Source organism: Dipteris shenzhenensis, chromosome 10 (assembly GCF_047967505.1).
Source record: "Dipteris shenzhenensis isolate YYH24624 ecotype China chromosome 10, Dip_SZ_1.0, whole genome shotgun sequence".
Lineage (NCBI taxonomy): Eukaryota > Viridiplantae > Streptophyta > Polypodiopsida > Gleicheniales > Dipteridaceae > Dipteris > Dipteris shenzhenensis.
The window spans coordinates 1,019,801-1,033,668 of NC_141605.1; the positions used below are offsets into that span (position 1 = coordinate 1,019,801).

Genomic DNA, 13,868 nt, shown 5'->3' on the forward strand with positions numbered 1-13,868 from the left:
TGGAAAGGATGTTAAGGTAACAACCTGATAAAAGGAGAGAGGTCTACAAAAGCTACAAGGATTGTCATAAAAATGAGGGAGATTGTTGATCCTTGAGCAGAATAAGCCTCAATATAATTGTGACCCTAACCTCTGCAGAAAGTTACTCTATTTCTTTCCGTTAAACAGAACAGAGTAGAGGAAATCCTTGAGCATACCTTTGGATGGATCAGACACTGGAGCAAGCTTATCACTAACAATTGAGCCTCTAAGATGTAGCTTAAATGCAACAAACGAAAAAGAACTTATAGGCCTTATGGATTTACCAACCCCTAGATTATTTACTAGAGGTATGAAAATTTATCTTGATTGTGATTTGGTGATTGGACAATCTGTTAAGCTGGGACATCTATTTCGATCAAAAGTCGATTTGGCTCTATCAACGATGATTAGCTATAAAAATTATGTAACTTCACCTACATCACAAAGGAATACTTATTGATGAGAACAATAGCAAGAAATCAAGGTAGTGAATGGTATTTTGATATGAATAACGGCGATACATAACAAAACGAACACTGAAGATTTTTGTTAAATTTATATACAGCATTTACAAAATATATGTATTATACAAAAGTTGATAAAGGACCTGGTGTATTACTAATCATTAGGGTAGCTATTAGTCTCTTTTTCAATCGACTATAATGATTTGCTACATATTATCACCTCTTTTGATTGCAAGCTACTGAATCAGTCGTTTTGACAGCTAATAGATAAATTGGTTGCGAGGAATTGCTTGGACTGACTCCAGAATGTATAATTGGACCGACTCCATAATTTATAGCTTGCATCATATGTTACCCTCTTGATTGTTTATGGTTATGGATCCAATTATATTCATTTGATCTTATGTTTATTATTTCCCCAATTATTTTATCTTTTAAAATTGGAATCTGACTGCTTGAGTGACTTTGTAACACTATGTCAACAGGAAAATAAAATAGCAAGGGTAAGAGAAAGGTCAATTATCAGATGTTATGTCACCTAATAAGCTACGTTTCCTCACATGACTCGCCACTTTTCTCATATATGTTTCATTTATCTTTAGTAAAAGAGTCTGCAGAATGTTTTACGGAGGCTGTAACACTCGTCATAAATGTCAAGTCATTTTAAGAGTCGATTGTTCTTTGGACCTGGAAGAGACAATCACATCACCTATTTTGCAGGGAGCAACATAATAACTGTTATAACTACTAAATAATAGTTGGAGGATTTTTTCTTCCCTTTGTTGCAGTACCAATTCGGTTACATTTTACTAGCAGCATGTTAATCTGTTAAAACAAGGCATTGATATGACGGTTGCATAATTTAGTTCTCGTGCCTTCTTCAGAATTGTAACTGTTCAGCCAGATTTTTTCTTCCATATTATTCTGTTAGGACATTTGTTTGCAGTTGTACATATTCTAATTGTGCAATCTCTCTTGTCTTCTGACAGAGCTGAGTGCTTCAAGGGGTTATTGCAAGCCACTCATTTTAGAAGACAGCAGGGAAATCACAGTTTTGAGTGGAAGGCATCCTGTGGTGGAACTCTGTGTTCAACCAAGCTCTTGTTATGTTCCAAATTCTACATATATGGGCTACCAATCAGAAATGGAGAAACCTCTCCTCAAGGCGAGTGGTTCCAACACACTTCAGGAGACTAACCAATTGCAATTTGAAGAAGAGCTAGCATTTAGTCATAAACATCAGAATGCTCAGCATGAAAAGTTTTGGCCCCGCCCTGATGTCCTCCTCTTGACAGGTCCTCCTGCCAGTGGGAAGAGTTGTTATTTAACACAAATTGGTCTAATCCAAGTTCTTGCACAAATAGGGAGCTTTGTTCCTGCAATTGAGGCCAAACTTGGCATAGCGGATGCTATCTACATGAATATGGGCTCAGTTGGTGATCTGTGCACGGGACTAAGTAGTTGCAAACGTGAACTGATGGAGTCTGCAAACATCCTCAACCATGCCACAAGTCAGTCACTGGTGTTGTTGGATGGGATTGCCATGAATACTTTCCCTGCAGAGGGGTGTGCCATGTTGAATGCTATGATTGAGTTTCTGGCACAGAATATCAGATCTCGAACTGTGTTATCAACACATTACGATAACCTGCATTACTTGGAAAAGGAGTTTCCCAACATAGCCAACTATTGTTTCAGGAACGTTGTGGCAGAGGATGGTGGTATATCATTTAATCATAATGTGAAACCAGGGTGCTGCATCCAGTCATGTGCTGTGGCCATTGGCGAAATGGCTGGATTGCCACAATGGGTTTGCAGCAGAACTTCTCAGTTGCTTTCTTTTAATGAGGAAAAAGGTGATGAAAATTTTTGGATGGAACATGTTCTCCGGGAAAAGGAATTCAGTCAGGAAAAGGAATTGACTGAAGAGAAAAATAGCCCTTCTGAAAAGCAGTTATGGCGTACCTCAAACCCTTTAAAGCAGCTAGACTTTGCAGGAATCAGGAGGGGAAAAAACAATGAGTTGTCAGAAAACTTGTTCAGTGCCAACCTTCGTCTGCAAAGTGCTTCAGTAGAGGAGGTAGAAACTTTGCAAAATCCTCAAGCATCAGAATTCTTCCATTCAAGGGAATTAGAAGCTGTTTGGCAGAGGGTGTGTAAAGTTTTGCAAAGTCAACCAGCAACATATGCACTTGCAAAACAAAAGGTCAGTAACTATTTTGATTTATTACTGAATGCAGTAAGATTTCTTTCTGATTTATCAAGTGTTCTCGTTGCCATTTTGCCCTTGCTTGAACTAAAAGATAACAACGTTACACACACATTAAAAATAGGATTACAGCTTCACAGGTAACATATTTATGCTATTGTTGACTAATTAATGTCCATGCCCTTATTTAATGAATGTTATTTTGCAAAAAAACTTTTTTTTAACGAGATATGAGTTCGTACAACTGGCAGCTTTGTGAGCATGTCTTACACATGCACACTTGTTGCAAAGTGCCTCCACTCCGACCCGTCCCTTTGGCCATAGTTTTTTGTTTATTTTCTGTTGGAGGCTCCGGCCCTTTGGAGGCACCTTGTAAATATTTCTTTTTTTGCCTTAGAGGCACCTTCATTTAATACGAAATTAGCACCTTCCTTTTGTTTGCATTTGCCCCCCCTTATCTTTTCATACCCTTTGGTACAGTGCTCTTCTGATATCCCGAATGCTTGGTTGCTAGCTTCTTCTTTGACTAGTTACTCTATATTTTCTATAATCAAGATCCAAAGTCTTCTCTAACGTCTTCTTTGGCTATAGTTACTCTATATTTTCTCTATATATTTGCTAACGTCTTCTCTGACTAGGGTCTATATTTTCTCTATTTATTTGCTGAGGTCTTCTCTGACTAGGGCTACTCTATATTTTCTATTATCAAGATCCAAAGGGTCCCAAGCCAGCATGGTTGATCATTCCAGGATTCTGTCCCTTTATTCTTTTCCCTTTTCTGTGAAATGGGCATTTGTGGCCACCCTCCTCGCCAGCTTGATTTGTTGATTGCTACCTTCTGTCAATTGACGTCTTTGTTTCTGTTCTAAGCTTCTCTTCTTTCTTCTTCCTGCGCAAACCCCTCAGTGACAGGGAAGATGAAGGGGTTGCCAATGCTTCTAAGTCTTAGCCTGCTCGACTCATGTCCTCCTCTACCACCACCAATGCTTTGATGTTCCTGAAACAGGAAAATGCTGTGCGTAAGGAGTGGCCTCTCCTTCGGTCCCTCTATGGTATTGACTTGCTTTATCAGCCTCCAAACCAAATGCACACAGCTGATCACCACTTGCATTCTCGTGCTGGTAAACTACAGGAAGCTGATCTTTCCTCTACCACCAACATGCTTTTACAATGATTGTACTAGGAGGTGCTTGAGTAGATGGCTTGATTGCCCATTGTGTCTTCTTTTTCTTTTCAAAGAACAGACTTCTATTAAGTATGAAAGATACCCCAAGAGCAAAGCTTATGGGAGGATTGCATCATGCAAGGCATGAAAAAACGAATACCCTGTATGATAGGGCAGAATCAAGCTCTTGTAAGAGACCTAGGAAAAAATCCAAGGTTGAGGCTGAAAGTGCCACCTCAACCCTGCAAGGATTCCAAACAAAACGGGAGCCACTCCACTCCTTATGGAAGATTGTCCTGCTGGTAGAGCTAGCCCATGAAGACCCCTGCATGCTCCCCTAGATGGCCATCGAGGTGTGTATAGTAATTGTCCAAATATTGGCCAATGTGTGTGCACGGTGGACTTCAGTATCATCTAAGGTCTCGGTGCATCTAGATCTCCAAATATGCCACACTAATATGCTTGCAAGAATCTCCTGTTAAGTATCCACAGAGACACGTGGGGGAGGTAGGAACGACATTCAAAGAGCATGACCTGAGCAAATGTCGTTGAACCGAAATCACCGAAGAAGAATCATGTCTCTCATTGAACATCTGAGGTCCTAAAAGAGAAAGCCAAGCTACCAAGTCCTAGGTCATGAAGAAAGGATAAGGCATAAAGTTTCTCAATAAGGTAGCACTCCCCTTCTAGATGATCATTGATTGTCTATAGTCCCATCACAATTTAGAATAGTCTTTTGAGCAGAAAGGCAACTAATACAAGTAGAATGTTCCTTGAACCTAGACCTACCTTGGTTCACTGCAATCCCTCCATGAATATAAAGCCAAAAGAAAAGAGTGATTTTCCTATTCCTAGAGGATTTCCAGAGTCTCTTCCAAAAGGATTTTTGCAAGTCAATAGAAATCTGAAAACCCTCTTATTGAGGAGCTCTGGTGGGCCTCCAGCCTCTCAGGCTAAGGGGAGGCTCTTCTCTCGGTGCCTTGCATCAATCCATTCCCACTCCTTGGGATCCCACTGCAAATACTTTATGGGGACATCTCCATCAAGTCCAATCCCCCATGAAGCCAAGGGAATGTGATATGGGTTAGGGTCTAGATACCATCCTAAAGCCACAAAACACTGCTTTACATGACCTACAACCCTAACAGATTGATATGAATATCCATGAGTATATCTTGCCTTTCTATTCATATTTAAGACTACGGAAAGATTGTGTGAATGGATGTTCCAAGAAGTTTTCATTGTGGTCATCATGTTCCTTAAGTTCCTCTCAAAATAGAGGTGGGTATGGTTTGCTTTGCATCCATAATTTTAAATTTCCAGGCATGGAAATATTTTTAATAGCACTGCCTCCTTAGAGGGAGTGATCTAGTGGAGGATTGAAACTCTTTTGTGAATTTCCACGTGTAGTTTTTAAAAAATTAATAAAGTTGTATGTTTCAATTTGTCATTTATGGAGATCAGCCTACAAAAATTGCCTTTTATTAGCCCAATGCCCTTTTAAAAATCGTTTGTTTTCTTTTTTGCATTCAAAAGCTCTTGCTTTACCACTATACTAGGAGGTAGTGCCCACTTGCACTTGTGCACTCGTCTTTTATTAGCACTGCCTCCTTAGAGGTAGTGCTATAGTGGAAGATTGACACTCTTTTGTGAATTTCCAATTGTAATTTTTTTGAAGTTAATTAAGTTCAAATTGCCATTTATGGAGATCATCCTACAAAAACTGCCTTGATCTTTGATCATGAAAGTCCCAAAAAATACTGAGTGTCCAACCTGAAATTTCAAAACTCCTGTTCATGTAAGTCAAGTTCATGTAAGTCTTGATCAATGGGATGAAGCTGCTGCTGCTCCCCGCTCCTCCTGCTCCCCTCCTCACTGCTGCTCTCCTCGCTCCCTGCTGCTCTCCCCGCTCACTGCTGCTCTCCCCACTCCCTGCTGCTCCTCCTGCTCCCCTCCTCGCTGCCCCCTCCCTTCCCTCCTGCTGCTCCTCCTCCATGCTGCTGCTCCTCTCCCCGCTCCCTGCTGCCTCTCTCCCGGCTCCCTGCTGCTCCTCCTGCTCCCTCCTCGCTGCCCCCTCCCTTCCCTCCTCGCTGCCCCCTCCTACCTGCCCTCTCTCCCACACTGCCCCCTTCCCCCGCGCTGCAGCCTCCCCCCCCCCGCGCCTGCTGCTGCTCCCCCCCGGCACCTGCTGCTGCTCCCCCCCCGCTGCAGCCTGCTGCTCCCCCCCCGCACCTGCTGCTGCTTCCCCCCCGCTGCAGCCTGCTGCTGCTTCTCCTCCCATCTCCTTCCCCTCTCCTCTACTCCTCTTCTCCCCCTCTCCTCCACTCCTCCTCTCCCCTATCCTCCCCTCCTCCCTGCTGTCTCTTCTCTCTCCCTTCTTCTTCACCCTCTCCTTCATCTGGATTACCCCTATTCTCTTATAGGGGTCTCCCGGGTTTCAGGAAAGCGGACGGAGTTTTTATTTTTTGTGTTTGAATCGTCCAACACACCTCGATTGACGAATGGGTTCCCATTCAGTGAATCCGTCTCCGCTCACACCGGCCGCGAGAACTGTCACTTTTTCAAAAGACGAGCTACAAAAGTTGCAAAAGCATTTCGAACATGAGTGTTCCACGACTCTCTTCGCACGCATTCATGGCTCACACCTCTCAAGGTCACAAGCTAGAGATTGGATGCTGTCGGCGCTTCCTCAGGACCTCGCCCCCTACCTCAAGGATGTTTGTTTGTTGGGACGGGGTTTCTTTCAGGTGTGCCTAGATTCCCGGGACGTCACGAGAGACCTGCTACAAGCCGGGTTTCTACTTCTAGGCTACAGGAGGATCTTTTTGTTTCCTTTTCAACTGTGATTTGACCCAGTTGAAGAGGACAAGCAGGGAGTTTCTGTTTTCATCAGGTTCCCTGGTCTTCCCTCAGTTTATCACCGGCTTCTTTCAATTATTGGCGAGAGGTTTGGTGTGGTGGCAGAGATCCCCCCTCTCCCTGGCGAGCCCTCTTCGGCTGCTGAGGCGGTCAGGATGGACGGGGTACCTAGGGTTAGGGTCATTGTCCAGGACCCCAATATTTCAGATGACCACATCATGCTACAGCGACCCGATGGGTCCTTCTTCCGCCAGAGATTTGAGGTTGCAGGTCGGCAGGACCAGTGCAGGATTTGCAGATCCTCGGGGCACTTGGCCAAAGATTGTCCAAAGAAGAAAAAGAGGCCCACAAAGCAACCAGCTCGTACTAGCTTACAACAGAGAGCTGGAGCAGGACCTACCACTCCACAGACACGGCCTCGGACACGGGCTCCCCCCTCTCCTAGGGCTACTCGAGTCCCTTCGACACCCCGCGCCACCTCTGGCCCACGATGGGCTCCGGTCACGGCTAGGCCCTCTACTCTAGTTCACTCCTCCAATTCTTCAGAGGCTACCCCCTTGGAGCCTCAGGAAGAGACTACTGTTCAGGATCCTTGTTCGACTCCACCCTTGGATCAGGCTGTACCTTCCTCAGCAGTGCAGGTTGTTGGCACCTCGTCTGCACCACTTTTTGATCAGGATCCAGTACAGGTGCCTCCCTCTTTAGACAGAGGGAAGGGGGTTTTACATTCTCTTCCTACTTCGATAGGAATCCTTCGTACCCCCTCCCCAGGACTGGCTCAGCGGAACTCTTCTTCCGCTTTGGAGAACCTCTCTAGCCTCCCAGATGATGATTTTGTACCCTCTACTTTTGGAGAGCCAGTTATCGGCATCCCTATTGAGAGATCCTTCTCTCTCTCACCTGTGGACTTTCCTCCCCTCGAACCTCGTGTGTATGGCAGGAGGTCTGCTCCGGTAGAGGCTTCTGTTTCTACCACTAGGTCGGGTAAGGTATTCCAACCCACTTCCTCCCGCCGATGAGGTAGCCAGTTGGAATATACAGGGATTGGGCGGCATCCCTCATCGCCGTCGCTGACAGCTGATCAGGAATCAGCTCCATCCAGGTGTTTCAGGTGGTTCCCTAGACATTCTTTTTTTTCAGGAACACAAACTAGATATCAGAGATTGCTCCAAGTTAGGTAAGTTGCTCTCAGGCCGGACTTTTTGGCTTCCTGCCTTGGGAACCAGAGGAGGTACATGCATTTCAGTTTCAGACTCTATTCTCCCTCTGGTCATTGGACACGGTACTATAACCCCCTCCAAGGCCCAGTGGGTTTTACTTCTGATGGACGTAAGGCTGGTTTCCTCAACCTTTATGCTCCGAACAACAGAGGGGACCGTGTTTTGTTTTGGAAAGAGTTGCTCTCGTGGGCTGACATTGCGGATTCGTGGATTATTGGAGGTGACTTCAACATGGTTGAAGCACCTTCTGATAAGAAAGGGGGCAGAAAAGGTGGTATCCACTCCCTTGAGAGAGCAGCCTGGGATGCCTTCTTGTTCAGGTTCAGTGGTAGAGATGTTTGGTCAGATGATGCATTTCTTGTTCAGTCTCAGTCACTTTTGTTTTCATGGTCGAACCATAGGGTGCAGATGCCTATCCATGCTCGGATTGACAGATTCTATGTGGGTGAGTGGGCTCTTGATAGAGGGGGGACAGTTTTCATTGCACCCGGTGTTTCCACTTCAGACCATTTTCCGGTAATTTTGTCCATTTCAGAGCCTCATCTGAGAGGACGGTCTCACAGTATCAAGATCCCAGAGGCCTTATACACGGATGAGACTCTCACAGAGGCAGTGTTGGAGATCTGGGTTTCTCATTTGTAGGGGGGGTGGCCAGTCCTTCACATGTGGCCACAGCACTTGCCAGTATCAGCGACTTCTATCACTCTGTTGCTAGTGCTTGGCGAGGTGAGGTACTCAGGCGAGAGATCAGTATCCGCCGGCAGTTGGCAGCCCTTAAGAGGGAGGAGCAGAACGACCATCAGATGCTTGGATACAGGAGCGCCTTGCTGCGGCAAGAGCTCACTTGCAAACCTTGCTTGATCAGAGAGCAGAGTATGCCTTCCATGCACGGGAGTCCTTTTGGATACAGATGGGAGGGAGAGTCAATAAACACTTTTTCTCTACACTTGGCCCCAGACATAGTAGAGAGAGTGTCAGGCAACTTATTGAATTTGACGGCGTTTTGCAGTCCCATCTGGAAACCGTCATGCATTTAGCGACAGATTTTTATACCTCCCTTCTTTCCGCAGATGTGAACTCACAGGCGAGAGAGGTGGCTAGAGATGAAGTTTGGCAGAGTTTACCTGTGTTGGTCACCCCAGAGATGTTACGCTCACTTGATGCACGCTTTACCAACACAGAATTCAAGACTGCTCTCTCTGCCCTTCATAAGGACAAATGCCCTGGTTCCGATGGTCTTACTCCTTTTTTTATAGCCTTTGGGGATATGATAGGTGATCATATTACTTCAGCCTTGCAGGGCATTTGGGACTCGGGTGAGATGCCTGACTCACTAACCGAGGGACTCATTCACCTTATCCCGAAAGGTGGCAACAGGAATTTTGTATCCCATCGGAGACCCATCACTCTTTTGGGCACTCTTTACAAAATCCTTGTCAAGGCGATCAGCATCCGACTACAGCCCCTTCTTCCAGACCTCATCCATGATACTCAGACAAGCTTTGTGCATGGCAGGAGCATTTTTTATAATATCTTTTCCTTTTGGGAAGCCACAGAGTGGGCTATGCAGAGTGGGCAGAGGCTAGCAGTTTTACTCTTGGACTTCGAGAAAGCCTATGATAGAGTAGATTGGGGTTTTCTTGAGGGCACTCTTCTACGGTTTGGATTTTCAGATGCTTGGATCAGAGGGGTGGCCTCCCTTTACAGATCAGCCCACAGCCAGGTTTTGATTGAAGGAGTAAGGGGTGACAGGTTTCAGATTTCCAGATCAGTTCGTCAGGGATGCCCTTTAGCCCCCTTCCTCTTTCTTTTTGTGGCAGAAGCTATGAGTATCTTCCTTAGATCTCAGGCTGAGCTTTTTGGGCTGAGACTGCCCTTGAGACAGGAGCAGGAGCTAATTGACTGTGAGTTGGCTGATGACATTGCTATCTTTATTCAGGCCTCCTTGCAGTCACTTGATTCTTTCCGGACAGCCTTGGATATTTTTTGCTCAGCTGCAGGGGCACACATTAACTGGCATGAATCCTTTGGCTTTTGGATCAGTGATGAGGACACTCCAGGCTGGGGAGTTGACATTGGTTTTTCATGGATTCAGAGGGGTGTTCCCATTAGGTATTTGGGATGCCAGGTAGGATTGGACATCTCTCCAGCACAGCAGTTTGTCCCAGTACTAGAAAGTATAAGGAAAAAGCTCCTATTCTGGAGCTTTGCCAAACTCGACCTTGCATCTATAGTTGTGGTAGTGAACCAGGTCCTCTTGGCCACCTCCTGGTTTGTGTGTTCTTGCTGGTGCCGGTCTAGAAATTGCATCACTTAGCTCATCAGACCAGTCATGAATTTTTTATGGAGTGAACTTGATGGCACAGCAGATGTTGCAGCAAGGGTGGCCTGGGAGACTATCATTCTCCCTACATGTGAAGGGGGCCTTAATGTCATTGACCCGGACTTGCAGTGTAGGGCATTGCTTTGTAAGGTGGTGGTGAGGGGACTCATGCCTGGGCAGGAACCTTGGAAGGATTTCTTTTTTGGACTCATTCAGGCTTGCACACCAACCTTGGGAGATGATTGGGTGGACAGCCCTCGCTGGATTTTCACATCAGCCCCTCTTAGATCTCGTGCCTGTCCTCTCATGACTGCCATCCTGAAAGCTTGGGGGAGCTTCAGGAACACTCTTCGAAGGATTCCACCTTCTACCGTCGAAGAGATTGATAGGCAGCTGATCATTTGGAATGATAGTATTCTTGACGAGCATGCCAGACCACTGGGCACTTCCCATTACATGCAGTGGTCTAAATGGGAGAGAGGCCCCGCCTACACAGTAGGCACTTGGAAATCTTTTATCAAGCTACCTGAGGATCAGAGACTGCAGTCTGTGAGTCACCTCAGAGGGGTAGCACGCAGGATTCAGCAAATAGATGCAGCCATCCCGGTGGAATGGACACTTGAGCTGCCAATTACTTCCACTTGGATGGGGGCTTTTTCGAGGACATCAGTTCCTTTACAGGTGATCGCTCTCCGAGGTCTCGAGGAAGACGCACTGGTCTTTGATGTTGGGGATGGAGGTTTACTTTCTACATCCAAGGATGGCATTCTTCTTGAGGTTGCCTTTCAGCCTGTCAGGATTGCTGGTTTTGTGGACCATGGAGCGCGCTTGCAGTGGTACTTAGACCCCGACCCTCTGCTCTTGGCCTTGGGATCCTGGAGGTTGTGCTTATATGGAGGTGCACCTATCAGGTGCTTGCAGTGGGACCCAGGAGAGTGGGAATGGATAGATCATGGGCACCGAGAGAGGGGGATTCCCTTCTTTCGTTTCACGGTTGGTAATGCCAGGAGGTTTAAGCTGAACAGTAGGGGTTGGATTCCCTCCAGAGCCCCCCATTGGAAAATCTTCTTCATCACTGCAGATTTGCGTAGAAATTTCTGGACGAGACTCTGGAAATCCCTCAGAAATAGAAAGATCACTCTTTTCTTTTGGCTTTCTATTCATGGAGGGATCGCAGTGAACCTGTGGAGATCACGATTCGGGGCTGATCCCACTTGTCCTCGATGTCATTCTGCAGAGGAGTCAGTGCGACATTGCCTTTGGGACTACAGTCAGGCGAGGACTATTTGGAAAGGGGTTGCTCGGATACTCAGCATCTTTCACACTTCCCCTTTCTTCATGACTTAGGGCTCGATCGCATGGTTATCTCTTACCGGGCCCCAGGTGTTTTATGAGGGTGAGCCTTCTTCTTGGGCACTCTCGGTCCGCCGACAGGTGATAGAGCCCTGCTCTCTGCAGGATGTACCACTTACTCCCTTCAGAGCTTCTCATGTTTCAGTGGACACCTCTTGGGAGATTTTGGCTAGCATTTCCTCTTGGCACATTTGGAGAGCCAGATGTACTGAGGCCTTGGATGGCACCCAAATACACCCATTACAGGTGTTCACGGGTATTTGGACTGACACGGTTCACACTTTGATAGCCATATGGGCTAGCATGTAGGGCCCTTCACGGGCAGCCTCTTCTAGAAGGACTATATTTCTTCGAGTTTGGAGGGGTTCTCCCTTTTTCTCGGAGGTTTCTACCGGGATTGAGATGGCACTATCAGCCTCAATCCTTTCTTTTTGGCTCTTGAGCTTTTCGTGCATTGCATGATGTTTCCCGTATGGAGCTTGCTCTAACGGTTTTTCTTTAATACTTAATCGAAGTCTCTTTTTGAAAAAAAAAAAAAATTTGCCTTTTAATAGGCCAACATCCTTTAAAGCATCATGTGCTTTCTCTTTTGCATCCAAAAGCGCTTGCTTTACAACCTTTCTAGGAGGCATTGCCCATGTGCACTTACGCACTCTTGTTGAAGTAAGATGTTTATTAGCAGGAATACATCAGGCAACCATGTTTTTGTATTGTATTTATGGTGTGGTTTAATATTTTTTCGGGGGTTATGGTTAAAAAATTCTTTGTATGCAGGGATCTCTAGTATCGATTCATGAATCTGTTGACAGTATGCACGTTCGTATCAGTACGTCTTCTTTATTTATAAAGAAGTTTCAACAATATGAACATGCCACTGCTCTGGAGAATGCATTCTTGAAAATTTTGCAAAGGCCTCTACAACTTGAGATTACAATCGCAATAGAAGATGCGAAGCGTCATTGATTGTATAGCCTATCCATTTTTTATCTCATATTGAGCTTGGAGTTCAAATGGTCTCTAAGCACAGTTGTACATTCTTAAATCTACATTAGTTCTTCTGCCAACAAAATGGAGGGGTATGGCATTTCTTGCAGAGGTACTATTCGTTTTCTGGCTCACAAAGGTGTGATTTGCCTCTAGGTGTCCAGAATATGTAAGAATAATGGTTTTAGTGCCTCTTCAGAATTTTTGAATGCCCTTTCAGTCTTCACTGTTTTGAAGTTGGATATTGGAGAATACAGTTTAGAGCAGAAGCTTGCCTATATGCAAAAGCATCTCAGAATATGGTGATGATTATAGACGATGGATTTGGCCACAAGGTAGGATTATATCAAACCTTCAACACATAAATGATGAGAAGGTATATTAATGCCTTCCAATTCACGTTTCTTGCTTAAAGTTTAAATATCCAGGACACGTGCATTTAAAACTATACAACCTTACATATAGATGGGAGGTTTGAATCATCATGCCTTTAAATGCATGTTTGATGCATATGAAGCAATAGAAACATCCTTCAAGCTTGCAAGTCAACATTTCAGTTGTGATCCCTGGAGTGGGGAAAACATCATGTGTACATGTATTTTGAACTTCAGCTCACAAATCCAATCAAAAAGTAACTTAAGTTGATATTGGTAATGATGTACATGTTGAGTTTAAATTTTGTTGTCTAAACATGGCATCACTATTCATTATTTGACTCCCAGAAGAGATGAGATTCAGATATGGTGGTTCAAAGCATTGATTAAAATGATCTACAATTTGCATTACCCTAATTACTTGTCTAATATTTAACTAATTACCCACCAGCCATTACCCACTATCCTTCAATTGATTGTAATGTACTACCCTACCCCAAATCTCTCAACTTGCACGTCATCATTTTTTGGCATATATAATTAACTCCAAAAATAGCAATGTACATTAGTGCCTCAAAAAAGTAACGAAAATGCATTTGCTTCTCTTTTGGGTTTTCAGTAATCCACTTTTTATGTTCTCTCTTTCTCTCTCTCTCTCTCTCTCTCTCTCTCTCTCTCTGTCTCGCTCGCTCGCTCGCTCGCTCACTCTTGCTTTTGCTCTCGCTTGCTCATTGCGAATTTGAATCTAAGCTGAGCCACAACAAGTGGATCAGCAAGAGGAGGTGAGGGGAGATGGAGCAAGGATTGCACAGATTGAGAGCAGCCAAAGATGGGCCAGAGAGCTTACAATGGATGTTTAGTCTATCCTAGCTTTACTAGGAGGTGGTCGCCAAACA

At 45.0% G+C, this 13,868-nt stretch overlaps 1 protein-coding gene across 2 annotated transcripts in view; it reads left to right on the forward strand.

Annotated features, from left to right (window-relative positions):
- DPD1 (Polynucleotidyl transferase, ribonuclease H-like superfamily protein) overlaps positions 1 to 13,228 on the forward strand; it is a 247,130-nt gene extending 233,902 nt beyond the window's left edge. For both annotated transcript variants that reach the window (XM_087380227.1, XM_087380228.1), the window contains 2 exons: positions 1,475 to 2,691; positions 12,389 to 13,228. In XM_087380227.1, coding sequence (XP_087236353.1) covers positions 1,475 to 2,691; positions 12,389 to 12,577 — 1,406 coding nt within the window. In that variant the 3' untranslated portion in view covers positions 12,578 to 13,228. The remainder of the gene's footprint in view (positions 1 to 1,474; positions 2,692 to 12,388) is intronic.
- Positions 13,229 to 13,868: the final 640 nt, after the last annotated feature.